Raw genomic sequence first — 27214 nt, forward strand, 5'->3', positions numbered from 1 at the left:
TGCAGAACGAATGCAGATGTTTTCATAGCATAGCTTAACTCCCTGCTGTTTAATGCAGATGCTATTAATATAGTTAAGTCTCATACAAGGATATAGATTGTCAGCCCAGGTACGCCCTGTATCTACTTCGTCACCCAAGAACAGACAAGCAAAAGTCCCTGACAAGAACATTCTTCATCAAATTAAAGCTGCTCTATAGCCAAGATAACTATTTGTACAAATACTACATCACAGGCACACCTTCCCTCTATTTCATCATCATCCCAACCCCGCCCCCTCTTTCCCGCACCGTTAGCCGCCAAGTCCTCTCCCAACCCGTGGGAGAACTGGATGATCACGATGATCGTCATGGTTTCCGCGGCTATGGCCGAAGGAACAATACAAAATACTCACCTACTTTCAAAATAACAAACAACGTGGTTTTGAACCGCAATGCGATATTTAATTTGACTTTGACTTTGTGGCGCCCGCGCCTGCAGGCGGAGCGCTGAGCGTACATGCTGCATGCATACCTAAAGCACGGCGTTGTCATTTGTCTGTAGGTTGCCGTAGTAGTTAGTAGCTACGGAATACGGAGACACCGTCTATGCGAGGATGGGTCTGATATCATTGTGCATTTGGATGAGTTTGCTGGAGGTGTCTGTATGCGAAGGGGTCGGGTTTGCGGGTTTATCCCAAGGTCTGTGTGGTGGTGAACAAACACCATGCAGGATGTAGCTAGATAGAGACTACTAGGGCAAAATAATAGAGTCAATGACAAAGTTTAGCTCGGGATTTTACTCCGGTAAGGCAGAACTGATTCAGGGTGGCAAATATGCACTATACTGGCCATCAACTCCCATCTCAGGTCCCTCTGGTTTCCTTCGCCTCTGTTGACAGTCTACACCGTAGTTTTCGAAGAAGATCATGTCCTAAGAGATCGATTTAACAGTGGCCAAGCCAGGTTTGATGTCTTCGAAAGTTCGAGCGCGAGGGGCGCGTAGGAGGAAAAAAAGCAAAGAAAGGGTCCTGTTCTTAGTTCAAGCCACGGTTGTGACTAGCGATGCAGAGCGTTCCGCCAGTTTATATTGTGGCTTTTGCGGGGTTATCGTGACGTTATTCAGGATCTCCTCTAAAAAGAAATAAGAGAGACAAGCAAAGTCGCAAGTTATTTATCCATGTGATAATATAGAGGAATGGAGATTTAAGGGCTTCTGAGGGTCCTCTGCTATACCTGGGAGTCGCCCAGGGCTCTGTGCAGGAGATCTGGAAGTAATCAAGAGTACAGCGCCTTACCCAGCGCCCTTTTTAGAACCTCATATCAAGCACCAATCCATTATATCTGAGCGCCAGTGACGGTGAGCGCAACGTTGGCTGCCATTCGGCCGTCCCTGTAGATCTTATGTGTGCTGTTGTATAACCGACCAGGATGAGGGTTGTTGGCCAAACTCAATCCGCGAAAAAGTGATCCTTGTAAGGATGAGAGACCAGTAACGCTGGATGCCGGGCTTACCATTTATCTGAATAAGGCGATAATTGATAGTGATAATAGAGACCGAAGAATTGCTATACTGAAGTGGATCGAGTACAACCTCGACCAAAGAGTGACAAGCTATAAACGTAGTGATTGGTATCATTATCAACAAAACCACAGACCAGTCCCGATATTTCCCACCAAACGCCTTTTCGCCATATTACTAAGTAACAGTGCTCCATACTCTGTACAGACAAACACGAACAATCATCGTATAAACAGAATAGAGGTATAATGAAACATCAGGATCGACGAACTCTTCTCGGCATTGGGGTTGAGCCCGCGTTGACCTTGAGAAGATTTGTCTTCACTGATCGACCACTCAGCAGCGAAGGCATATTGCTATTGCTAGCAGCAGCGGTGGGAAGCTTCGATGACGTCCTCGTGATGGTCTTCGGCGACCTAGGCGTCAGCTTCTTCCGCTTCACAATAGGAGTTGAGCCGGCGGTTGCGCTGGGTGACGAAGGCGATGATGTCGAGTTGTTCGAGTCGTTCGAGGAGTCTGTGATGAGGGTGGATTCGAGTGGCTTGGGTGGTCCTAACCGCCGCACGCGACGGCCCCGAGTTGCACTGGCCGTGGCTGCAGTAGGAGATGCAGTAGTCGCTGCAGCTGCAGCCGCGGCCTTTGAACCCGGCACAGAAACACCAGTCCTTAGCGACGCTTGGGGCAGAGAAGTGCGCCGACTGGCTGCCTCCTTTTTCTCGGCGGGTTTTGGTGATGTTGTGGTCTTGTCACCGGCCAGTTCGTCGTCGCTTCCTAACACATCGCCCTCGTACTCCTCCAGACGCTTTTCATTCCAGGTAACGTATTTCTTCGGCTTATTGTGCTTTCTGAGGTTGTCATCTGCAATGTTGAAGCTCGGCTCTGGCGTGCGGCCCAAGTTCTGCAGCACGTATTTCGGCATCAAAGCATCTCCTCTGTTCTGCTTCGTGTTCTGTCGAGTCTCTAGTGCCAGCTTCTGTGCGTCTGTCCGCTGAAGGAAGACGAATTCATTTCCTCTTGCGCGACGGAGGGAAAGCGTCGTCCGGAAACCCGGCGCTGCTGCCAGCTGGAGCGATCTCACTCGCGTGCTTCGACGAGCAACTGGACTGGAAGAGTCATTGTCACCCGTGCTATTATCCTTCTCGTCCGCCTTGGAGGGCGATTTCTGCGGCGACGTAGTGTTGGCGTCTAGGTCTTCGAGCGCGCGGCGCTCGGGGGTGGGAATCTCGACGAAAACCTGCTGCTGAGGCGTAGGCGGCTGCTCTTCCTCTTGCCCTGCATGCTCCTGCTCTTCAGGATCCGACGCGATAACTGGTGCTGCAGCCACTGCCTCTGCGGCTGCTTTGGCTTCGCGTTTCGCTTTGGCCTTGGATAGGAAGTCATTGAGGAGTGCGGTATCTTCGCCATCCAGGGAGCTGCGTAGTGCCGATCTGACAAGCGTTGACTCTTGCTCGGTCGTTAATTCTACCGGTACAGCCATCGTATGCTTGCTCTCGGTTTCTAGAGCCTCCGTAGCCACAACCGTTCGCGGCTCCTCATCGGCTGCCGTCGCTACATCTGATGCATCCTCGAAAGCAGCTGCGCTGTCTGCAACGTCTGTTGGCATAAGGCCACGAACTTCGTCCAGGTTGATAGTGTCAAGGGATTTTATGTTCACAATCACCCCACGCTCTTTGTTCGTTAGGCAACCAGGCTCACCATGTAGCGCTTCGGGATTCGTTGCCCCGATATTATCAGGGCCCGGGGTATGCGTCGGGGATTCGCCGGTTTCTCCATGTTCATGCACCGCACTGTTCCCGCTTGACGTGGTCCCACCCGAGTGTTCCCCAGCTTCGGCCATTTCCTCATCCTCCTCATCCTGCAGGTCATCATCAATCATGTGTTCGTCTGTGCTGTTCGTAGTCGCAGGAAGTTTTCCTAATCCGGCAGTCAGCAACTGTTTATTTCCGGTAAGCCCAACGGTCGTATACGTACGTCGCTTCCGCGAGACCTCCGACTCCCATTTCGTCTCGAGAAATGACCTGCCGCGTCCGCTGGTTGTCTCGCTGTCATCGTCGTCGGACTCGGATCTCTGAAAGACACGACACTGGCGCTTGACACCGCGACAATAATCCGCGTTCGCCCGTGCGTTGATCTCGTGCAAGAGCTCGCTCTCCTTAAGGCCGGTCGCATCGGGCGTAACCAACTGCTGCAGGGCTTTCATGCTGTTGAACGAAGACCGGAAGCGCTTCCACACCTTCCGGGGCTTTGCACGGTTGAGGAACGAGGTCGACGGCTTGCGATCCCATATGCGGGGGGCTTTGGAGTTTTTCACCGGCGTAAAATGGATCTCTTTGTCGTCGAGGAGACTGAAATGTTAGGGCTTCGCGTTAACATTCATGAAACAAAGATTTCTTGGTTTTGATGCTTGAAGGAAATCGCATTCTGTACGGTTGCGTTGTGATAGATCGGACGGTAGGGTAGGTACGGAGTATGCCGGTCGTGAATAGGAGTAAAAGGGGTCTGATGCCCCTGACTTGACAGCGCTCCATCATGGGCGCTTTCAAGTCCGCGCGAGAATGTTGCAGGCATCTATAGAGTAGAACGGCACTCACCATGATTGTATTTGTGGGGGGAGCGAATTGGCTGTGCCCATTTTGTCGACGCGCGGAACGCTCGTCGCGGGATGACGAAAGGGCGAAGAATGTGGGATCCTGGAAAAGATGTGCTTTTGATAAGAGATACAAATATTTTGATGATAGACTGCGAAATAGAGTAAAAGAAGAAGTTTGAGAACTCGCGAAGAGCAATAGCGCGTTTGAAGAATTACTGAAATGAAGCGATGTTGTTTGACTGGCCATGCGAGGCGGGTGGTTGCCCTGCCAACAGAAGCCAGGATCTGCCCCCAGAGCCGTTGAAGATAAAGATGCAAACTTATTGGCTGCAGGGAAAGAGCTTATTTGGAGCGTATTCTGGGGTACAGTCATTTCATCATACTCTGTTGCGTCAGAGTATTGCAGTGTGCCTCGCAATGGGGCCACCGTCTGGGAGCCACAATAGGGCGTTAAGTTTATTCTAGAGTAATGGTAAACCAAGAGTAAACCAATAATTTTGCGGATTAACGCTGTGACTGATCATGGCTTGACTTTATTAAGAGCTGGCAGCGCCAAATATGGTCATATCTCATACAATCATTCCTTTCAACGCGATGCGCATCTCAATTGAGATATAAGACGAAAAGGAGAACACCAAACGCCAACCATGCACTTCAGCTAACCCAGCTTCTGTTTCATATCGCGCTCATCAAATGGGTCTCCGAATTCATCTAGGTAGATGTTGTTAGCATCAAGTCACTCAACGACCGACCTCGATCGGCAGCATTTCAAAACATCCCGCCAAGCGCCATCTTGAAGGCCACCCGTCTTCATGGCTATGCAAAAAGAAGCGAGCATGCAGCAAGGGAAACTAACCAAGATTCCAATCCTGATCAATCACACACTCCATCGCGCGCTGATACTCCTCCTCCGCCCGTTTACTCATCCACGATGCCCCAGGCTGTTCCGTTGACTCCGCTGTCCCGAAGTCGGTATTAACAAACTCCTTCGTAAAGTCAACCATGCCGCCCGTTGGCTGAGTCTGTGAGCCTGGCGGAGAGAGTTCTGAGGCGCCTGCGCACTGCGGATTTGCGGTCTGGGTCTGTTGCGTTGGGGTGCGGGAGCCGGCGTCCATGTCGGAGAAGGAATGGGTGGATTCGGGGGACGACGCCATTTGAGAGTCTCCATCTGGGTCTGTTGCTTGTTAGTTAGGTGGACGTGTATGCGTGGTTTTTGTGTTAGTACGTGCTGAGGGGTGCGAATGCGGGGAGGATGGGGTGGATTATCGATGGATTGGAGCGTACCTGTGGCCATGGTGGGCTACTTAGATGCGAGATATATCGGATAGAGCCGAGCAGAAGAGAATATGAGAGTTGCTAGACCGAAGGCAATGGCAAGCGTGAATTCTGGGGCTGTCGGAGATGATGCGGAGTTGATGCAGTTAGAGGTGTTGGAGAGGATAGGCGCACCTCTTAGTTAAGCAACTCCGGTCCTCAAATTTGGTCTCAGTCGGGCCATCCTTTCTCCTACTCCTCAGATCAAACACCAGGAAACCCCGACATTGCCTGACTCCAGAACAGGATATAGACATTAGAGTCTCCATTCTTGGTCTATAATTATCTCCACTTCCCCGATACCTGCAATACCTGCCTCCGTCCCGCTCGTTTATACAACCGATCTGACGATTTTTCCGCCCTACCCAAGCTTTTTTACACGAAGCAATGAGCACAAAAGCAATGGGCGATGCCTGGGAAGATGACTGGGAATCGCAAGCCGACGTTCGTTTACCTTTACTGCCGAGGCATATTCGTCTTCTCTCGCGACTGCGCATTTAATCTGACCTCGATCCCAGAGACTGGATAGTGAACCCACCCCGCCTCCACCGGAAAAGAAAGTGTCGTCCAAAGTAAGCAAGGCTCAACGCCGGGCTCAACAGCTGGAGTTCAACCGCCAATTATGGGCAGAAGCGTATGTTCACCGGCTTGCTGTACAATAATACACGATCTGACTATTGTCTTTGGATTAGTGAATCCCCGCAAACGTTCCATTTCTACGAAGCCGCCTCCGATGTGCCACTGAAACAAGAGTTCAAACCGACCGTCACAGTCCTCAGTCGCAACCCAGTCATCGCTACGAGACAGTCTTCTTCGGCCGCCGGGGCCGCCGCGGGTTTTGCGCGCTTGAATCTAAACGCCGACGACTCGGACGACGAAAAGCCGCCGGAGCCTACTCCGGAGGAACGCCAGGCAATGGCTTTGAAGAACCGAGAGGAGAAGCAGCGCAAGTACGAGGAGGCACGTGAAAGGCTTTTTGGTACACCGTCCGCGCCGACTTCTGGCGCATCATCGCCTCGAAGTGCGACCCCTCCGAAACAGGAGGGCCGAGGCAAGGGTAGAGGCCGGGGAAATGGGAGGGACAATACCAACCGAGATCGAAGAGAACAGTCTACTGCTTCAGGCAAGTCGAAACAACTCTACGACCCGGCCCCGCCTTCTAGCAGGCCCAATTCGTCTTATGGTAGGAAGGATTGGCAGAGTACTGAAAAGGCCCAGGGCGAACAGCCACAATCCCCGCGTCAGCCAATCCGCAACCCTCGCGGCCCGGATAGTAGTGGAAGAGGCGGCTTCAGGGCACACCGGGGGGCGAAAACACCCTAGACTACGCCGAAAGCACTGTGCTACATGGTGTATATCACATTTCAAATTCCGACCCTCGGTGATTTGGTGGGATTTGCTATAAAGACGAACCGGACTCACGGCAAACCTCTTCCGGAATTGATCGCATTCGCGAGCTGGGAAGTATTGGGGCGATTCTCTGCTCCGACGTCAGCTTGATTCCAAGACACGACAAGAATCACCCACCTGCATAGCGCTCATAGCTATCAAGATACAGATCGTGCGAGCTCGTTGTCGCCTTGACATGTTCATTGGCCTCGATCGCATTCACCCAAGCGCCCCAACGGGTTCCCGCTTCAGGGTCCGGCCAGCCGCGGTAAGGCTTCAGTACGCGGTTGAGTCGGACTACCCAAGGGGCAACCTGGACATCCACAAAAGAGATTTCCCGCCCAAGGAAGAACGGGCCTTCTTTATCTGCAGCCCCAACCATCGTGTTGAATGAGTCGCGCAGTTCCTGTGCATGTTCAATTTGCTTCTGCTGATCCTGCTCTTGGAGCACGCGGTAGAAGCTAGGAACAATATGGCGGTTGACCTGCGTCTGTTAGGTCTTTGGCTAGAGTTGGAAAAACTGCGTTTACTCACAAAGTCCGTCCACAGCCGACAGTGGGCTCTTAGCTTCGCATCACCGGGTGGAAGGAGGGGAGAATCGACGTTTAGATCCTCGAGCTGCGCGCTTATCAGCTTGACCGTCGTTCGGAGGAGCTGAATTCTTACATATTCCAGCAAAACGGTGCTCTCATACGAACCCCAATCCCCATGTCGCAAAGCCGGAACCAGACCTCGCGGGTTCACGTCCAGCAACAATTGCGGCTTCTTATACGGGTCAACCTCGATATACTGGTAGGATAAACCCTTGAGCTCCAAGGCTATCCAGACGCGCTGCACAAATGGGCTGGACGATTAGCTAGCTCGCTCATCTATATTATAACGAAGATTGAACTCACCAGAAGCAACTCCCGTAGAGCTTCAAGTCAGACTCTTTGGAGTGCCTTTCTGCCGTCTCAGCCGCTGGGCCGGTAGCCTGGGTGTGGTAGCTTTTGGGGGCGGACATTGTCCTGGTCTTGTACGGTCTATTAGATTATATGATGAGATAGATTCAATGACAATTAATGCGTTGTGAGTCGTGAGTTGAAGAGGAAGCGGGGAAGAAAGCGGTTGGAAGTGTTCCTGTCGCCGCGTGACGTAACCCGGCGCAAATCCTCCCCAATACACAGTGGATGGACAACAGATAAAAAGGGGCATAGGTAGGGTTAGTAGGTAGACTCACAGCTGATAGCGACTTCTTCCGTTCCCTCGCCTCCTTCAGCAGGTGCCGCTGCACGCTATTCTTCTTCACCCGGTCGCTTTCCTCCAGTGTATGCCGATGCCCTCCACTAACCCCATCATTCTTCCCATTCGCCCCGTTCCCATTGACGCGCTGGATCGTGAAGAACCGACCCCCATCGGCTCCCGGATGACCCTCAGGCAGCGGAGGATTCGGCGTTAGCACACCAAACGGCTGATTCTGGCCCTGACCTAGGTCCTCCCTCATCTCCGCCCCAGCTCCAGCCCCAGGACCAAACCCACCTCCACCAGCGGCAGCAGGAAACTGAAGCAGCGCATTAACACTCGGCAAGACCTCACCCGCAAGCGCCGGATCAACACCAGCAGCCGAATAACTAAGCGAAAACTGCTGCTGCAACTGCTGCTGCTCCGCACCCTGCCCCTGCACTTCCAGAAGCCCCGCGCCAAACCCCGCCGCGTACCCGGGGAAGTACTCAGTGATCTTGATCTTGACGTCGCAGAGATCCCGCTGGCGTGCCGTGCGCTTGCGCTTCTTCTTGTTTGGGTCGTCGGATTTCGGGGTCCCCGGTGGTCGGCCCTTTAGCCGGCAGTCCCAGTAGTGCGAGACCAGGGGCTTGCGCTTGTAGTGCTGTGTTGAGCGGTGCGAGTAGATGTTGTCGACGTGCGGGAAGTATGTTCGGAATCTGGGTTTGGGAGTGTGTTAGTTATTTGCAACTTTGTGTGTTCGCGCTGAATTGTAGGTAGAATATGCGGCGCAAAGGGGGTGGGTGCGTACTCTTCCTCGCTCATGACGACCATCTCGTCGACGTTGAATAAGCGCTCCCTCCATGCTTCTAGGTCTGGTGGATTGGCTATTGAGGCGACGTCGCGGAGGTAGCCGTTTTCTTTGGAGGAGAAGATGGACTCGTTCGGGGGGTTGGTTGCGGGTTGCTCGGGGCGCAGGGAGGGTTGGTCTTGGGTCTAGACGCTCAACGTTAGCGGCCTTGCAAGCATTTAAGGTCGCGATAAAAGTAGATAGTCGCATCGCGGCGAAACCGCTCTACTCACCATCAATGTCCCGTATGCATCCTCCGCCTGAAGCTCTCTTTCTCCAGGTTGACCTTGATGCTGGTGCGAGTGTAGTTCATATTGCTCGTACTCCGCGACTGCAGATTGAAGCGGCTGTAACGAGCGAGCCTCAAGGTCAGCATCAAGCTGATGCTGGTGTTGGTGTTGCTGGTCTTCGTGGTGCTTCACGCTGGCCGCTAAATTCGACGCGTTTTCCGCAACGGACGAGAGTAAGGGCTGCAGAGGACGAAGGGGGTCCGGGTCGCGCAGTCCCAGATCGTCCATTGCAATAAAATATAAAATATCAGGCGGAATTTTTTCCGAAGCTTTTGTTTAGAACGCCGCTAGAAGTTTGGAAGGGAGGCTCCTAGCTCAGGGATCCTGGACGCTGCTTTTAGGTAGGGGAAACGCGGGGGTTGAAGCGGCGGGAGCTTGACACTGTTACTGGCACTGGGCTGGGCGGCTTATTAAAGGCCTGATACTGCACAGTGTTCTTCGGGACTTTTGACAACAACTCTACGCAGGAAAAGACCTATTCATGGAGTGATACCGTCTTCTCATGTGTCTATATCTTGTAAGTCATGTATCGTGGACAAAGGTAACAAAAAAGGAAAGTAATCACGCATGTTGACAGGTCGCCAGTTGAGCACTGACTCCGTACGACGTCCAATACAACCGACCAAAACACCAAGTATACCCAAAACAACACGATGACTTCTTTTCTCGCCAAAACAAAGCAAAAGGGAGCAAAAAAGAGTTCTCAATCTACACACACACCCGCCTCCAGACAAGCAACCAATCATCGAAATCTAGTACCCATCTTCATCAACGCTATGCTCCTGGTACATATCCAAGCTATACTTGGCGAACTTGCTACGCGCGCGAATTGTCTCTCCAAACCGCGAGAATAATGGAGGTACAAGACAAAACAGTGTAGCGACGGCAGCTAGCAACGAGATTGCAACATTGGCCCCGAGATTCTCGAACATCGGACTCGACACCAGAGGCAGGATACCTGACAGCAAAGCCCGGATGAGACTGAGAGCGGCAAGTCCACTCGCAGCATAGCTGAGGTAACTATCGGCAAGATACCCGCCCAACACATAGTCAATCTCATTCAAGGCGTAACCGATGAGGACTAGTGCTAGGACGGATATTATCCAATGCAGATGCTGGACAGCTGGTGGTATCGTCCAGGCAAAGGCCCAAAGGGCACCAGCTAGAACACCAGATCCGATCCAGAACCCGGCGAGCTTGTGTTCAGGGAGCAGGATTGTGCCGTCCCTGCGACGCCGCTCAATGAGATGCATATCCAGGTATCTCGTTAGGAGGCCGAGACTCAACCCGGCGCCAATGGCGATGAATGGGAGGCATGCTTGTTTCTCTGAGAAGCCCAGGCTCATATAGATTGGCGGTAGGCATTGCGTGAAGAGGTAGACGAGGGCCGTTGCCACGGCACTCATAACGGAAACAGTGAAGACGATGAGCTCCGTGAAGAAGAGGCGAATCGGGCGGCCTAGTGCTACGCGCACGAATGTCCGCAGGTCAGGCGCGCTGTCTGGATTCAAACTGACGAGGTAGTCGATCTTCGTCATCTCTCGCAGATTAGCCACTTCTCGCTCGAGCAGGAGGGCAGGACGGGATTCACGGATCCCCAGCAATAGCAGAGTCAGGATTCCAGTCACAATAGCTGCGACGTAGAAGAGCCACGTCCTAGAGTCTCGGATTAGTTATCAATGCAAGATATAGAGATGATGGACAAAACTTGATGGAAGCTATGCACATACCAATGCAAATCCGCCGTGACAAAAGTCCCCATGATCGGCCCAACAACCAGACCGAGATTAGCCACCAAAGCCCAAATCCATATCATCCACACACGGTCTCGCGAATTAAACATATCCTCAACACTACCCACGACTATAGTGCTAGGGATAGCAGAGAGAAAGCCGCTAAGCATCCGGCCAAAAACGACCCCCTTTACCGAGGGGACAGCGGCAATGATAACACAGCAGATGCTATACGTGCCCGAGCTGATAATATACAGTTTCTTGCGTCCAAAACATTCTGAGTACGGCGGGAGGATGATACCGCCCAGGGCCTGTCCGAGCAAATACCTGCAAGTCAAATTAGCACGCTTTGCTTCACACCCGCGGAGAAATGAGTATATGGTCGAACGAACACTGTCACAAAAATAAAGATCGACAACTCGTTCGAGATCCCAAATTCCTTCGTTGCAACGTTCGCAGCCGTCGACTGCACAAAGAGGTTGGTCAGCATATCCGTCGCGTGGAGTGTGGGGGGTTTGCAGTTGCAGGAGAAGCAAGGGACCTACACCAGCCGTGCTGACAGCCGTGCTACACGCATAACGGAAGGATTAGCTTAATTGCATCTCGTCGAATCAAATAAACACAGCACAGCACAACACAAGACAAGACAGAAACATAGACTTACGTGAAGAACTCGAGAAAGATGAGCAGCGAGATATCGTGGATCTTCCTCGAAATGACCCAGTTGCGAGGGTGTCTCGGGTTCCCAACAGCCCATTGGATGTGATACCCATCAGCGGCGACTCTAAGCCCGTACTGGGCTAGAGAGTGTTGTAGGACATCCTTGTCGGACTCTAACCGAGACATGGCACGTAGCTATCAATATCAACCGCTGCCGCAGAGCCTGATATAGGTCGGAGAGAGCAGCCCGCGTCACTTTATAGTGAGTGACAGAATAAGGGTAGGCGGCAGAGAACGTGGAGGGCAGTCGAGACCCAGGGGAAAGAGAACCTTGGAAGAAGAAAAAAAGTGTATAGGTAGGGTATCCATAGCGCCCATCCAGGTCCTGAATAGTGCCTAAAAGTACTCTAGGTGAGTTAGCATCCGCTCCGCAAGACAAGGGGGTGAGCGAGGAGAGGAGGGCGAGATAATCGAATGAATGAATGCAAGCAAGGGATGCGATGTGATGCACCTACTGCTTGTATGTCACACCCGAAGCCTTTGTGTAAGCTCCAACCTGTCCCCCAACTGTATTAGCCTCCGGTGAGAATTCTGGATGGGCCCTTTGGGTTCCTGCATTCCAATTGATGAAACCCCAGCGGGACATTCGCAGACCTGGCCCACAGCACCGAGTGGGACGGACGTATGCTTTTGCTGCAGTCCGTGCAGGGAGACCGTTCACTGGATGGGGAGCAGGTGGAAGAATTTCCCCTGATATATGAGGGGGTAACAGTCAGTGAGCAACACGGTCCCGACGGCTAGACGTTTGACTTTTGAATCACTCGTCTTGCGGACCGAGATGATGTTGGAATTCTCCGAATGAGACATAGACTAGAAGGTTAGATCGCGAGCGCGCTAAAGACGCAGTAACCAGAGCGGGGAGTTGGGGGGAAGGGATAGAGAAGCTTCCAAGGAAGCTTGGAGTTTGGTGGTCGTCACGGGCCAGCTTCAGCATTCCTCATGAGCACTGAACAAGGCCGACGTCATCTATTCCTAAATAACCTTGCTATAGTTGCTGATAAGAGTCGAGGGGTGAATATCGAGGTAGTCGTACGGAGTTCTATTCCAAGGTTTCGCACTGGGCCGTGAACTGATCTACGTGGATGGGACCTATATAGAGAAGATAAAAATATGTGCATTCGTAACAAGGTCACATGAATCATCCTTCCAACCGCTACCGCCACATTTCGTCGTTCTTTCCCGTTGACTTCTTGATCATGGTCGTAGTTAGGTTCCTTAGGTTAGGTTCCCTAGGTAAGGGCGCCATCTATTGGCCGTTGCCGTTGTAAGCAAGAAGGTTAGGGCTGCCGCTGACGTTGGAGAGAACATTGCGGGTAGCCAGGGCCTTGATGCGGGAGATGATAGCACTGGGAGAAGAGAGGTCCTCAAGAGCGGCCAGGTAGAGGGACAGGCCGACGATATGGGGAGTGGCCATGGAGGTACCCGAGATGGTGTTGGTAGCGGAGTTGGAGCCAATCCAGGCGGAGAGGATATCCTCACCGGGGGCAAAGACGTCGACGACGCTGCCGTAGTTGGAGAAGGAGGCGCGGGCGTTGCGGACGGTGCTAGCAGCGACGGTGAGAGCGTTGGGGGCAGAGGCAGGGCTGGTGGAGGACGCATCAATCTAGAATCGTGTCTGTTAGATAGTTGCCATACAATACTGTGTCGAACAAACTCACGTTGTCGTTTCCAGCGGCCACAACGGAGAGAACACCCTCGTCGTAAGCATCCTCAACGGCCTGGTTGAAGGCGTAGGAGTAACCACCACCTGGGATATCTCGTCAGTAACAATTGCCATTGTGGGCTCACGACAGTCGATACGTACCCAAGCTCATGTTGATAGCGCTCTTGCCGGTGCGGCCCTTGCTCACGATGTCGTTGGCAGCCCAGTTGAAACCGTCGAGAATGATGGAAGTGCTGCTAGATTCGCCCTGGAAAACCTTGACGGAGAGAAGGTTGGCGTTCTTGGAAACACCGTAGGTAGCACCGCCGATAGTGCCAGCAACGTGGGTACCGTGGCCGACGCTGTCAACGTGCTGTCCACCAACAGCGTTGTAGGCAAGGCTGGCGCGGCCCTCGAATTCGTTGTGGTCGACATTGATACCGGTGTCAACGACGTACGCGTAAGTGCCCTCTCCGGCGCTAGTGTCGTAGATGTAGGTGGTGCTCGCATCGCCCTGGTGCGAGATAGCACCGAGACCCCAAGGAGCGCCGGACTGGGAGGTCAGGGCGTCAAGGTACCAGATCTGGTCCTCCTCAACGTTGGCGACCTGCGTGTCAAATGTCAACATTCGCGTACTCTGACATTGGTCGAAGGTTAAGCACTCACATCTGCGCTGTTGCGGATCTCCTCGATGGTAGCATCGTCGAAAGAGCCGGAGTAGCCAGCGAACTTGTTGATCTTGTAGTTCTTCTCAATTCCGGAGTATTCGCGCTCAGCCAGGCCGCGACGCTCCAAGTTGCGCTTGTGGACGTTGGAGGCCCAAGTGGTGTGCGCGTCGATCTGATCGGTCTGGAGGCCGGACTTGAAGGTGACAATGTACTTGCCGGGGACGGTTTCGGTTGCGCGACGAGGCTCGAGGGGAGCACCGAACACGGCAGGGAGGAGAGCTCCGAGAAGAAGGATCGAGCGCTTGAACGAATGCATGACGGAAGTCCTGAGGTTGAAACGGGATCGGTTGTGATCGTTCAGGGAATGGAGAGGTGGTGCGGTGCTGAGAAGGAAGGAACGATGGGATGGGCGACAACGCTCCTCTTATACCTCTTGCGGGCGCACTCGAACTCCAATTCTGCGCCATTGCTCTGGTCCATCACGAATTGATCACGACTTGACTAGGGTCGAGTCGCCGAAACTCACAGGGTGACATTGCATCTCCAGACGACAGGTTTATTGTGCTCCATCGGAGCCACCGTTATCAGCGCGGCGAGTGCCAGCGCAAAAGACGCCAGTCATCGCGATGATCACCACAGGGCCCATCTGCCCTCGAGCTGCTAAGAGAGCTAGATGGGGTCATCAGGCGAGGACAAGCCGCTGGGTTGTTATCACGACACTGCTGCGCAAACCGTTGCCAGTGTTTCCCCTCACATGCGCCTATGGCGGCCCACCCCTAGTCCCGCAAGGTTTCTCTGCCCTACACCCTCAACAGGAAGGTAGTACGCCGGGCCATCTACAGCCGGAGCTAGTGTTGTGCGAAAAAGCCTTGAAAAGGCGGAATAACTTCATGATTCGCTCTCAAGCTCCAGTGTGACTCTCTAGATGCTTGGCGCGCCCATGCGAGATGCGCCGTTGCCCGCGTATTCTTCCATCAGGGGCTGGTCTTGGGCCCTAAGCGACGACGGGTTGCCGGGACTTTTCTAGAAGGAGCCGGGGCCACCGGCGCTTTTTCCAACTGCAGAGTCGCAGCCCCAGGAAACAGAGCGCCGATCACTCTGATAGCGCCCAAGCTAAAGGATCGGACCCAAATCATCCTCTCGCAATATGGAACGGCCCTTGTACAGTACATAGTTTGCCTGCGTGTGATAAGACATAAGCCTTTTTTTGTGACTGCACAACGATTCTAGTGCGACACGAGAATCGCATGTGTTCAGGGTCGTCTCCTGATAACCCCTGGAGCCAAGGGTGGAAGCGTTGGCCATAGCATCCTCTAGACTCTCTCAGGTCTCATGCCGAGTCTTACCTCCAAGCAGGACTTTTGTCGACGCGGGTCCCCTGTCAAGAAAGCGACGCGGAGGGAATGGTGACTGGTGAGTGGTCGTGTGGCCAGGGGTCGTGATAGCGCCCGCCTTTTGCACGTAGCAGGAGCCAGCCGCTGATAACAACAATATAAACAGATGAGGGGAAAAGGCCAATCACACGGGCCAGAGCCTGACGAGGGTACCCTAGCCATCCTAGGCTTCGAAGCCAAGTGATATTAATCGATCTCTTCAAGTGCAACCTCGTATCCACCACGGGGAACGCCGGAGAGGCTTAAAGCTTGGCATCGAGGTTGCAACACTTGCAAGGTAGCGGAAATTAGATGAACTTATATGAAATTGTCTCGGTCTCATTTGGTCGGCGGCCGAGCTTGGCTGTACAGTGACATATCGTACATTGGAGCTAGCTGGGGTCTGGTGTTTCGAGCCGGGGGGCCAGATCTCGAGCGATAGACAATCCCGAGTGATTGCCGATCTCGATGGTCGATAGGTGGCGATGGGCGATGATCTCGATGCTGGTAGGGGCGCTGGTCTGGTGAGGGCCGAAGGAAAGGCTGATGAAGATTATTGGGGAAGGGAAGGAACGGAAGGATTGGGGGGAAGAGAGACGGGCTCTGCAGATCGTCTGATCCCCTCCGCTTGGCATGGTTGACAACGCCCTCCACCAGCGGGGACTGGTCTGGTACCTACCTAAGCTGGTCTAGGCGTCATTTGGGCTGTTGATGAGCTGATAGCGCTTGGACCAATGGTAACCTTCATGTTATCGACTTTGCATTAGCCGAGCTTGCCATCGTTTATTCGTTGTCCTCGAGGCGACCCAAGACGGTGCTTGCAACGGTTCTGGTCAAGCCTCACGCTTAATATCGGCAGAGGACGCAGGAACCTGATAGAAATACAGGTGCTTGGTGTACTCCGTAGATGACATAGTTAGCTAAGCGGAATGCATTCTAGTCTCAAATTCCGTCAACCTGTCAAGGATGAGGACTGACGTCTGGGTGAAACTAGTTCGTGTTGTCTACTCCAACTGGATGTAACTTTAGCAGCAGCTAGCAGCCGGGGTAATCTAACCACTATACTCCGTAGACTACCCCAAGACCCTAGTATAGGGTCTGCATACTTCCAGCTCGTAATTCCGAACAGCAATCATACCATCTCCTTTACTTCCGTCGCCTTTCAGCATCCTCCCGAATCGCCTGCTCAGCCTTCCCCTTCCAACCCTCCTCCCACCTCGACAGCGCCGGCCTATCCTCTAGAATATCTTCACAGGCCCACTGCATCCTCGCCTGATCCAGCGCTACATCGACATCATCATCCGGACAGATAATGTAGAACGACCCCTTCTGCAACCCTCTCTCCAGCTCCTCCGCCACCTGACTCGGCGCCCACGACCCCTTCATCTTCTTCACGTCCTTCTCATCCGTCGGTCCGACGTTCCCCATCAATCCGGTCCACGTCCACCCAGGCACAAGCAAGTGAGCCGAAATATGCGCCGTCGAGGTCTCAGAGCGCAGGTCGTGAGCTAGATGCTCAGTCAAGATCTTGATTGCCCCCTTCGTCGAGTTATAGGCTGGGTTACGCCCGCCCGGCGGGTTCGTAATGCCCTGCTTTGAGCCGGTGATGACAATCGCTTTCGTCGACTGCTCTTTCTTCAGGAGGGGTAGGAGCGCGCTGATGCCGTTGACGGGGCCGAAGACGTTCGTGTCGAAGAGCTACCAAGACATCCTCATTAGCAAGTGAAACAAAACAAAGTGGACAATCGTGAGTTCTATGATATGGTATGGTACGACTAACCTGCCTCCAATACTCCTCATTCCCAACCCAGGCATCCGACTCCCTGGGCTTCGTGCCCCGCGCCGCATTAAGAAGGACGAGGTCGAGCGTCTCGAACGTCGACTGGACTTGCGCCGCGACATTGGCCCATTGCGCCTTGTCGCCGACGTCGATGGTGTACGCTTCTGTTTTGAGAGAGCTGTCTGTTGACGCGAGGACTTCTTTGGCCTTTGGGAGGTTGGCGGCGTCGATGTCGAGCAGGGCCAGGTGCATGCCTCGGCTGCGGCAGAGCTTGGCGACCGCGAATCCGATTCCCGATGCTGCGCCCGTGATTAAGGCGGTCTTTTTAGCTTGGAGGACGGCGGCCATTTTGTAGATTATACAGTTGCTTTTGGAATATAGAGAAATAAATTGTTGATTGTGAATTTGAGCAGTGGCTTCGATGGGGCGGGCATTTGTAGGTGGTGCGGGGATGATACGGAGATAGCGGATTTTGCGAGTTGTGCGGGTGTAAGCTGTATAGCGAATGGATAATTCTGATGTAGCAAAACAAAGTATACTCAACGCCTCAATTGGCGCTACCACATAGACCAGGGGTCAGAGTACCCCATCGAAAGAATCAAAGAACAATCATGGTCTTGCCCACTTGTTGCTGCCTTTTGTTGTTCTGAATACGTTGTTTTTTTCCGACTGGCGTAGTTATATATATTCTTGTAGCCTGCGGTTTAACCTTATCTGTACCGCTACACCTAGCGAACAAGTAATCTATATAGATTATTTTAATTGATGCTGGATAGAACATCAGTTCCATTCTAAGATCGCTACACAGTCATATAGATATTCATTGGTAGCTCACGGTGCTATGGTCCGGTTTGTTCCATTATTCCACATGATGGCCAAGTGACGTGTACCATCGGAGTATTTCCCCGCCGCGAATAAAAAGAACCTGATGTACATGATCTGCTGTCGGAGTTCATTCTTACGATTCATGTAGCTATACTATCGAAAGAGCTATCCTCAGAATGCCGACCTCTAGTCTCCCATTCACCTGCGCTCTTGTTACAGGTGGCGGCGGCGGTATCGGCAAAGCGTTCTCAGCCTACCTCATTTCCAAGGGCGTCAAGGTCATAATCGCCGGCCGGACAGAATCAAATCTCAAATCCACAGCGCAAGAGATCGGAGCAGCAGCCTACTACGTACTAGACACGGGTAAAACAGCGTCTATCCCCGAGTTCATCGCACGAGTGACAAAAGAACACCCCGAGCTAGACTGCCTCATGAACAATGCCGGCGTGCAACGACCACTAGAGGTCTTTAAGACACCGACAGAAGAGTATCTCCAGAAAGCAGACCAAGAAATCGACATCAACATCCGGGGCCCGATGCACCTGGCCCTCGGTCTCCTCGAGCACTTCAAGACGAAGCCCTCGGCAGCCATCATCAACGTCTCCTCAGTGCTTGGCTTCATCCCGTTCTCCGTCATCAACCCAGTCTATAACGGGACGAAGGCGTGGCTGCATTCTTGGACGGTGACTCTGCGCACGCAGATCGAGTGGGCGGGACTGAAGGATCGGATCAAGGTGGTTGAGATTGCGCCGCCGAGTGTCGAGACGGATTTGCATCGGGAGCGAGAGAATCCGGACGATAATAAGAAGAAGAATAACCCGAATTCTTTGAGCATTGAGGAGTTTATGGATGAGGTTTCGTCGAAGTTGGAGGGTGGCGAGGAGATGATTGGGGCTGGACCGAGTGCTAGCTTTGTGCAGAAGTGGTATGAGGCGTATGGGGAGCCGTATAAGAAGGCTAGTGCGAAGAAGGCATAAGAGAGCCTGCCTTAGGTCATCTTTGAATGAATAGTGTCATTGGAATCTGAGGATGTAGTAAACCTTGTTGGAATGTTAAGTTGAATTGGAGAACGTAGTCGGGTTTGGAAGTGCCTTCTCTTTCTTAGATAAACGTCAGAGAAGTAAGACGAAGGTCACATGCGCTGGTTTCGCGATCAGTCGAGATTTCTTTCCAAGAATTTAGAAACCAGACCAACTCCAACACCTCGATCGTAATTCAACCCAAGCTTGATGATTCTCACACGAGTGGAAAAGCAAGCCCCGGATCATAATACCCGTTTAGCTGCATGTTGAACGGGTCAAAAAGGAATATGTCAAAAAAGTCAGACTTAGTCTCCTGTTTTTCCCTCCTCCCACCCAGACTCGCGCTGGAATGCGGGAGCAGCGCCCCTCCTTCGCCATTTGCCTGAGTTGCCGCTTGATACCTCGCACCGTTATCGACGGCGTCTTGATACCGGTACAAATGCGGCAACACCGAGTGTCTTGAAGCGAGATGCTCTTAAGCAGTATCTATACCCTCTGCAGTGGCATCTGGAGAGGACTCAGCAAAAGGTTCTCGCCCTAATGCGCTGATCAGACGTTCAGCATCCCTAAGGCCACTCCCCACACTGGCATATACCCGTTCCAAGGGCGCGGCAAGCAGCAATACCTCAATGAGCTTCTTCTTTAGCGATGCGACGCTATCTTCGCCGTGACCTGGCATGAGGTGAGGAAGGTGATGCAGGATCTGTGTTACTTGATATATTGACACCGCCAGAATTTCGTCGCCAAAGTACCCGCTCGATCCAAGATGATATAAGTCAGACCACAGTCCGCAAAGCCGAACAGCGGTATTCAGGCAAGCTTGTTGACAGTACGCTATGAAGTTCGAAGGCGTCTGAGCTAAGGCATCTTTGGACACCGACTCCCGAATCCGGGAACACAGAAGCGATAGAGATCACAGTGGCACATCATCCAAAGCGCGTGAAGCCCGGTGTAGGTTCCAGCCTCCCGGGAGTGGCCTATGACAACAAGCCTCTGCGGAGTGAGTTTGAGCTCAACTGGAAGGTTTCGTTAAAACGTGTTGAGCTCAACCTGAAGAGCCTCCATTGCGGCACGGCTCTCAACTGGGCTATTTCCCGTCCGCCGAACGCCTTTGGTATATCTGTTTTTGGTCAGCAAAAGATTTCATGACATAAAAGCCTTGAACGGGGCCTTACCTCAAAATTCTGTCCCGAATTGCGAGAAGCCTAAGTATGAATGCATGTGCGTCCATGTTTGCACCAGGTTCGAAGCCGACACCATTCAGGAATCCAGCCTTCGATAGAGTTCCCATCTCGAAGCTCCGCTCGTCGCAGGGTAAGCGGATATGCATTCTCTCCATTGGACAGACAGTCAGGTCTTCCATCCCGCCGGAGTACAAACGATCGTGTTGGTAGATCGCCCACACTAGCCGACTATTGGATTCTTGGAGAAGGGGGTCCATCCCATCCTGCTCATAGTTGAGTCAAAATGTAAAAGCCGAGCGAGCAGCAATGGCCAGAATACTCCAAGCATCTGAGAAATCGCCCGCATGGAAACGAAAGCGCAGCAAGATCACCAGGATCCTCAATTGTGCAACGGACTGTCTGCCAATCCTCTCGAAAGCGTAATTCTGCACATCCTGCATCCAAGCCCGAGCCGTCGCGCGAACTTCAGGTTGGTAATCACTCAGGAACAGGTCAAACGCCGCGATACACTTGAGCAGTTGCGAGTCCAGGGCGTCTTTGCTCCATTCAGCCAGGATACTAGGCTTGTGAAGAAAGACAGGAAGGGTTTTATTCGCCAAGTCGAAGTAGGCATCAAGGTAGCGCCTTGCTGTTGCTTTGTCCAATGGCCACGTTGCGATGCTAGAAGCAGTACTGTCCACAGGTTTTGGGGTGGGTGTGCTCATCACAGCATTGCCGCCGCCTGCTGATGGGTTTTCGCTTGTTGATGGGTTGAGGCCGCTAGTCGATGCATTTTCTCCGCTTGGTGATGCATTGCCTCCGCCTGCTGATGCGTTTCCTCCGCCTGTTAATGCATTGCCTCTGCCTGTCCAAAGGTCACAGTGTAACCCGTATAAAACGCATCTTTCGCAGGGACCTGGAAAAGAACATCTCGCTTTCTTAGCCCGACATGGGGCGCATGACTTTGGAGCTCTTTTTCTTTTGAGTCCAGCCTCAGTCGATGTTGATGGGTTCCTGGGTCTGAATATAGGAGTAGCCCTTCTTTTTATCATACGAGCAGTCATTGTCAATCATTAGCCGTTCACAGCCGCCACATGGAGAATGAATGATAAATCGAGTCGAGCCTTGCTCTAGAATCGACTTTCAGGAGAGACGACCCTCTTTAGGGATACTCTGCGACCGATACCGCCCCCGAACAGCGAGATCCGGTCGCAATTGTATACCGAGCCGGGGTTGTGCGGCCGGAAGCCCCCGAAGTACACCGGATCTCGCTGTGGGTCTTCCCTCCTTCCGGAGTATCAGCTTTGGCTTCCCCAGGTTTTGACCCAGTCATCTCTCTCGCATGTTTCTTTACGCCTCGAGCGGAACGGATTGGCTCGCTTTGACAGTATGTACTTAAGAGACAATATCTCTCTTGCTCAACTCCTCCTTGGAGGTCCGCTTGGTTCGACTTTTCTCCTCCGTCTGATACAAACTCAGCCTCCCTCTATTGGTCAAAGTTGCGCAGCACTTGGCTTCTTATCCTGCAGTATCTGTCATGGGTTTCTTGTTTGACAAGGCTCGTTACTTCAATCGGGCGCTTGCGTTGTCGGTCTTCGTCATTGCCGTCTCCACGTTCAACTATGGATTCGACAATCAAGCATTTGCTACCACCCAGGCCATGGACGCCTTCGCCAAACAATTTGGGGAGTACAACGAGTCTGCAGGAGACTATGAACTCAACTCCGCTGGCTATCTCTTTTGAATAGTTTGAACTATATCGGGTTCGCTGCGGGTATGTCGCACCTGCCTAAGCTAAACTCCGGGGCTGCACCCGCTGACCTGTCCCGTTCCTCTAGGTGTCATCGTGGGCAGTCTCATATCAGCGCGCTTCGGAAGGCGTTGGTGCATGTTTACCATGAGCGTCTATGCCCTTGTCACTGCGACGATCACTGTGACTTCGAACAGCAATGACCAGATCATGGCGGCTCGGATTTTGAACTATGTATACGTGGGCATGGAACTCTCCGCCGTTCCCGTGTTTCAAGCAGAAATTGGTATGGACCACCTCACTCGCCGATAGGTCTACTCACTGACACGTTATTGGCAGTCCCTGCAGAAGTACGGGGGTTCATAGTCGGGACATGCCAGCTCAATCTCACGTTAGGTGGCGTGGTTATCAACTCGGTCTGCTACGGTGCCAGTCACCTTACCGACAACCGCGTGTGGCGCATACCGCTCGGACTGTTCTACATCGTTCCTAGCATTATCGCTGTCTCAATCCTGTTCCTTCCCGAGTCTCCTAGGTGGCTGCTTCAGCAAGGACGAGTTGAGGAAGCGAGAGCCAGCTTGCGCAAGTTTCGAGAAGGAGCGTTCACGGAGGATCAAGTCGACAAGGAGTTTAGAGAGCTGGAGTTTGCCCTGGAGAATGAAGCTGAGCAAGGAAAGTTCATTGAACTGTTCTAAGGCACGAACCTCAAGCGCACGCTCATCGTGGCGGCTGTCAACTTTTTTCATCAAGCTACTGGACAGGCCTTTACTTCGCAGTATGGCGGAGTTTACGTGCGGTCCTTGAAGGTCTTCAACCCGATGTTATTTACCTTGATGAGCAGCTGCATCTCGTCGGGTGTCATGATAGTCATGCTGTCTCCAGCAGACAAGGCTGGAAGACTGTGCATTAAGACGATCTTTGATGGCTACGATCCTTCGTTAACTAACTCTTTCTAGGAAGCTGCTTATGCTCTCATCCGTCATCATGCTTTCTGGCTTCATCACTATGGGTGGGCTAGGCGTCAACGAGCCGGTTACCACGCAAAGGATGAAGGGAGTGATCTCATTAATGGTTGTATATGGCGTTGGATTCGCCAGTGGCTGGGGACCGTTGACCTACGTTGTGACAACAAAGATCAGCTCTTTGCGATTGCGCGATCATACCTCTCGCCTTGGATTTGCCATCAACATTTGTTTCAAGTACGTAGGCTACAGCCACTAAACGATCTTACCCCGCTAACACTCATTGCTTACAGTTTCGCCGTCAATTTCTCCATCCCATACCTCGTCTTCGAAGACGAAGTAGGCCTGCAAAGTAAAATGGGCTTTATCTTCGGCGCTGTTGCATTTCTGGCACTGGTATTCACGTACTTCTGCGTACCCGAATGCAAAGGAAAGACGCTAGAACAGGTCGACTGGCTGTTCAACAATGGCGTCAGACTGCGGGACTTTGGCAAGGCTGATGCGTCTAGAATGCTGGATGGGGGCGCCTGTGGGTCAAAGGACGATGACATCGAAGCTTGTCCGGCCAAGGCGACTGTTCCTCCATAGGACAGGAGCCACATGGGGCAGGGCTGAACCGTGGACGGACCGAGGATCGGGATACGTCAGCCTGGATAAGTCCGATTCAAACAATAATGCAGTATGTTCCTGAGGTTGCACCACCGGAGTACCTTGTACAGTACTGTAACCCGACCTGCAGAACCAAGGATTACCTAGCCCAAAAGCATTCGTTACAAGGCTTGACTCTTAATCTCATTCTTTATACATCCTCCTCAATAAATTAAAAAGTCCAAGCCCCCACTATAAGAACGGGGCTAAGGGCATGGATATACTGGTGCCTAGCCCGGTGATGTCATCGTCATGTGTGGCCGAAGAGGGAACTCCTAGGTACGCCATCCTCCTTCCCCATTGACATCCTAGCACTCCTCAAATAATGCCATTCATAAACCTGCACCATGTCGCTCTCTGCATCATTTTATTCCTCTCGTTGATATTGTTACAGCGCGAGCGCAAGATCCGTAAGCATCGCAACCAGAAACCCCCCAGGATGGTCACCCGGACCGTGTACAACCTCTGCCATGGCGACCGCACCGTCAGCTCGGAAGTCGCGGGTGATACCGCGAAGGCTCCGTATAAGGTCTTCAAGGATTTATTTGATGTTAAGGAATCAGACAAGAGCCCTGAATTGAATGAGGAAGCGAAACTCGATGAATCCGATGAATTGCGCAGGGCGAAAGAGTGTGGGAGTTGGGGTGGTGCTGAGCCGAGTAGGTTGTTTCTGAAGGTAATACAGACTTTTATAAGCTATCATCTGGAATGGTAGTTAGTTCTGCTTGCTAACAGGTGCAGATCTACCACGATGCCCTCGCTACCCTGAACAGGAACTCGCTCGGCGGCGTGGTATCGCCGCCGCTGATGGGGAGCAATGGTATCGTGCCGCTGACGATAATTGCGCCCTTGCCTGATATCTGCCGGCATATGGCGAATTGCATTGTGCGCGCGGAGAAGGAGGTGTTCCTTGCGACGAACTACTGGATCTTCTCGGACGCGTCGACGCTGATCACTAATGCGTTGAAGGAATTGTCAAAGCGCACGGGAGAGCGTGGGCAGAAGGTCGTTGTGAAGATTCTTTATGATCGAGGTGATCCTAAGCAGGTACGCTTCTGGAATGCCATTCTATCCTTGAAATGGTAGCTGATGCAGTACTAGGTCTGGGAGAACCGTCTCAACGTCGATGAGAAGAAGTACGCGACTGGGAAGGTCAATCTCCCTGCTAACGAAGAGGTGCCTCATCTGGATATGCAGGTGATCAACTACCACCGGCCGATCTTTGGGACGTTCCATGCCAAGTTCATGATTGTAGATCGGCGCATCGGGCTGTTGCAGAGCAATAATATCCAGGATAACGATAACATGGAGATGATGATTCGGGTCGAGGGCGCGATTGTGGATTCGCTATACGACACGGCGTTGATATCTTGGGGGAAGGCTTTGGAGCCGCCATTACCGATGCTTGACTCGCCTGCAGCGACGGCACCTCTGCCCAGTGCCCAGGTGCATGCTAATGGTGTCAATGGAGAGTCTGCTGTTCTTTCACCGCTTACGACAGAAGATGAGCATTACGATAATGACATCGAGGCTGAAACGAGGAGAGAGAATGGGCTGCTCATTCCTAAGGAGGGAAATCCGTGGAGACAGCCGGTCACTCGCTTACTCAGTAGGTATTTGAAGAACCCTCGATATTATCTGGCTAATCATGATAGACCACACGCGTCAGAAGTCAACAACCGGCGATGCGCCCGATGAGGACCAAGAAGATCGAATGGAGCCTTACATTCTCACACTTCAGCATAAACCCTTCCCTATGGCATTGGTAAACCGAGAGCCTTATGGATGTAAGAGATATTTTAGATTTATTATTGTCGGTAGACTAACTAGAGCAGCCCCCGATCATACGAGTACGGACGTGCCACAAAACGCAGCATGGCTGTCGGCGATCAACAACGCCGAACGCTCAATATTCATCCAAACGCCCAACATGAACGCAGAACCACTACTAGATCCCTTAGTTGACGCAGTACGCCGCGGAGTAATTGTCACTTGCTACCTCTGCCTAGGCTACAACGACGCCGGCCAGCTCCTCCCCTTCCAAAACGGAACAAACGAGATGATCTCGAACCGACTCTACTCCTCCCTCGACACGGCCGAAGAAAAATCTCGACTACGAGTCTTCAACTACATTGCAAAAGACCAGACACGACCGATACACAATAAATTCAAGAAACGCAGCTGCCACATCAAGCTCATGATCGTCGACGAGGCGGTCGCCATCCAAGGTGCGTCTCTAGCCCTAACTTTTCTCCACTCCAAGCCCTAACTCACTCATCACCCTTCAGGCAACGGAAACCTCGACACCCAGTCCTACTACCACAGCCAGGAAGTTAATCTCCTTCTTGACTCGCCGTTAGTATGTCGGACTTGGCTCGACGCCATCGATCGGAATCAGAACACTGCCAAGTACGGCCTCGTTAGTCCTGACGATGGGTGCTGGCATGATCCAGGTACTGGTGAGTTGCCTGAGGGGTCGATTGGCCTTGATCCTGGACGGTTTAGCTGGGCGAAGGGGGCTGTGGGTGTTGTACATAGAGTTCGGGGGACGGGTGGGTTTTAATATACCTAATAGACGTATATATATCTCTTCTGAGCCCGGTGCAAACGTTATTATTCGACTCTTGACGCGCCTCATCTGTTATTAGCCGCGATAGCGAGTCGCAATTACCTCTGATTGGGATTCTTGAATGACTGATTCAGGGTAACTGTTCACTAAAGGTGATGAGGTACGTAGACAAGGACCAGCTAACATCATCTGGTTCTCCAGCCAAAGGATCATGACCGAGACCTTGAAGCCCGGAGCAGTATACCTAAGTCCCACATGAAGGGCATGGCAGGCACAGCGCAAAAGTCCCTTCTCTGAGCCTCTGCAAACGCAAACAAGAGCTTCTCCTTGTCTTCGGGACAATTGATTGGCACCTCTAGTAGAGACGGCCGTTCAGGAAGGTGTATGCAGAAGTTATCCTGGTGGAAATAACAGTATATCGTCCCCTCAACGCCGAAAGCTATGGAGGTCAAGTTGCTGAATGCCTGCACGAGACACTCATGCGGGTACTCTGGCAGCGTGAGGAAGAAGTCATCCCGCTTTTTCAGCACGTTCCAGACCCTCGAAGACGAATAGCTGTCCGAGGATACAAAGCGAGCAACGAGGGCTTGAAGCACGCTGGGTAGGAGGGTGGCTTGCATTCCTAATGCATCGCTCACGAAGGACTCGGTATGATGATGGCCGCTACCCAGGTGCGAAGCCACCATGTCAAAGATATGCGGTGGCAGCCGAGGATTCATGCAGAAAACCTTGGCTACATCGTAGTTGATTGCCTGCCCATTGCAGAAGAGAAATGGAGTCTACGTGTCCAGATGCTTGGTGGGCAAGTCCGGACAACTCACAAGCGTCTCGACTGCCGCTTCGCGTACCTCATCCGACTGATCCTGTAGCAGTTGAATAAGCGCCTCGATGCAGTCGTGGGGCACCATTCGGATTTGCTTAGAGTGTGAGCTGCACCTATCCTGATCTGTTCACTTTTATGATGCAATAGGACAGTGAGGCTCTGGTATATACTCTCCGGAAGTTCTTCCTGGGCCGCAATGGTTTGCGCGGCCGCATCTGCGACGAGGGGAAGTGTATCCTCATCTCCTAGGTATGACAAGATGCCTTGCAGGTCATGTTTTGGGAGGTTTGTGGTTTCTCTAAAGCAAAAGACCGCCTGCTGGGGAACTTCTAGCTTCACTCCCTCCGGCACAGATGTCAGGCTATCAAGCAGACCCTGGGGGTAAGTCGAATATTTGGATAGGA

General features: G+C 52.5%; 10 protein-coding genes across 10 annotated transcripts; 4 read left to right on the forward strand and 6 right to left on the reverse strand.

Moving 5' to 3' along the window:
* Window positions 1-1755: 1755 nt before the first annotated feature.
* Window positions 1756-5383, reverse strand: BDW74DRAFT_174963 (uncharacterized protein; the record flags this gene model as incomplete). The annotated part of the gene is made up of 4 exons (XM_073728171.1): window positions 1756-3413; window positions 3471-3844; window positions 4975-5263; window positions 5374-5383. The coding sequence occupies 4 exons, from the start codon at window positions 5381-5383 to the stop codon at window positions 1756-1758; spliced, it is 2331 nt and encodes a 776-aa protein (XP_073587002.1).
* A 234-nt stretch (window positions 5384-5617) lies between these two features.
* Window positions 5618-6824, forward strand: BDW74DRAFT_99161 (uncharacterized protein). Its single transcript, XM_073734249.1, has 3 exons — window positions 5618-5847; window positions 5922-6037; window positions 6096-6824. Exons 1-3 carry the CDS (start codon window positions 5791-5793, stop codon window positions 6724-6726), a joined length of 804 nt encoding a protein of 267 aa, XP_073587003.1. The 5' UTR covers window positions 5618-5790; the 3' UTR covers window positions 6727-6824.
* On the reverse strand, window positions 6822-9360 carry BDW74DRAFT_174965 (glutathione S-transferase family protein; the record flags this gene model as incomplete). Its single annotated transcript, XM_073728172.1, has 8 exons — window positions 6822-6883; window positions 6931-7276; window positions 7327-7410; window positions 7459-7636; window positions 7689-7804; window positions 8012-8711; window positions 8804-8988; window positions 9076-9360. The coding sequence occupies 8 exons, from the start codon at window positions 9358-9360 to the stop codon at window positions 6822-6824; spliced, it is 1956 nt and encodes a 651-aa protein (XP_073587004.1).
* A 328-nt stretch (window positions 9361-9688) lies between these two features.
* Window positions 9689-14211, reverse strand: BDW74DRAFT_188416 (uncharacterized protein; the record flags this gene model as incomplete). Its single annotated transcript, XM_073731715.1, has 9 exons — window positions 9689-10788; window positions 10863-11192; window positions 11258-11331; window positions 11411-11432; window positions 11530-11696; window positions 12880-13188; window positions 13244-13332; window positions 13390-13834; window positions 13894-14211. The coding sequence occupies 9 exons, from the start codon at window positions 14209-14211 to the stop codon at window positions 9885-9887; spliced, it is 2658 nt and encodes an 885-aa protein (XP_073587005.1). The 3' UTR covers window positions 9689-9884.
* A 1963-nt stretch (window positions 14212-16174) lies between these two features.
* BDW74DRAFT_147187 (SDR family NAD(P)-dependent oxidoreductase) lies at window positions 16175-17415 on the reverse strand. The gene is made up of 2 exons (XM_073723502.1): window positions 17049-17415; window positions 16175-16966 (listed from the first exon to the last, which is right to left on the reverse strand). Exons 1-2 carry the CDS (start codon window positions 17394-17396, stop codon window positions 16415-16417), a joined length of 900 nt encoding a protein of 299 aa, XP_073587006.1. The 5' UTR covers window positions 17397-17415; the 3' UTR covers window positions 16175-16414.
* A 467-nt stretch (window positions 17416-17882) lies between these two features.
* BDW74DRAFT_147189 (uncharacterized protein) lies at window positions 17883-19036 on the forward strand. The gene has a single exon (XM_073723503.1). The coding sequence runs from the start codon at window positions 18050-18052 to the stop codon at window positions 18848-18850; it is 801 nt and encodes a 266-aa protein (XP_073587007.1). The 5' UTR covers window positions 17883-18049; the 3' UTR covers window positions 18851-19036.
* Window positions 19037-20357: 1321 nt separating this feature from the next.
* Window positions 20358-20783, reverse strand: BDW74DRAFT_174970 (fungal specific transcription factor domain-containing protein; the record flags this gene model as incomplete). The annotated part of the gene is made up of 1 exon (XM_073728173.1): window positions 20358-20783. The coding sequence occupies one exon, from the start codon at window positions 20781-20783 to the stop codon at window positions 20358-20360; it is 426 nt and encodes a 141-aa protein (XP_073587008.1).
* Window positions 20784-21595: 812 nt separating this feature from the next.
* BDW74DRAFT_174971 (uncharacterized protein) lies at window positions 21596-23358 on the forward strand (the record flags this gene model as incomplete). Its single annotated transcript, XM_073728174.1, has 6 exons — window positions 21596-21756; window positions 21807-21832; window positions 21897-22094; window positions 22148-22484; window positions 22765-23007; window positions 23064-23358. The coding sequence occupies 6 exons, from the start codon at window positions 21596-21598 to the stop codon at window positions 23356-23358; spliced, it is 1260 nt and encodes a 419-aa protein (XP_073587009.1).
* Window positions 23359-23743: 385 nt separating this feature from the next.
* BDW74DRAFT_166062 (IQ calmodulin-binding motif protein) lies at window positions 23744-25981 on the forward strand (the record flags this gene model as incomplete). The annotated part of the gene is made up of 5 exons (XM_073726494.1): window positions 23744-24094; window positions 24160-24465; window positions 24520-25027; window positions 25074-25646; window positions 25707-25981. The coding sequence occupies 5 exons, from the start codon at window positions 23744-23746 to the stop codon at window positions 25979-25981; spliced, it is 2013 nt and encodes a 670-aa protein (XP_073587010.1).
* BDW74DRAFT_147197 (uncharacterized protein) lies at window positions 25770-27066 on the reverse strand. The gene has a single exon (XM_073723504.1). The coding sequence runs from the start codon at window positions 26704-26706 to the stop codon at window positions 26197-26199; it is 510 nt and encodes a 169-aa protein (XP_073587011.1). The 5' UTR covers window positions 26707-27066; the 3' UTR covers window positions 25770-26196.
* Between the last annotated feature and the right edge of the window lie 148 nt (window positions 27067-27214).

This window comes from Aspergillus multicolor (genome assembly GCF_047715735.1).
Source record: "Aspergillus multicolor strain CBS 133.54 unplaced genomic scaffold BDW74scaffold_4, whole genome shotgun sequence".
NCBI classification, from domain to species: domain Eukaryota; kingdom Fungi; phylum Ascomycota; class Eurotiomycetes; order Eurotiales; family Aspergillaceae; genus Aspergillus; species Aspergillus multicolor.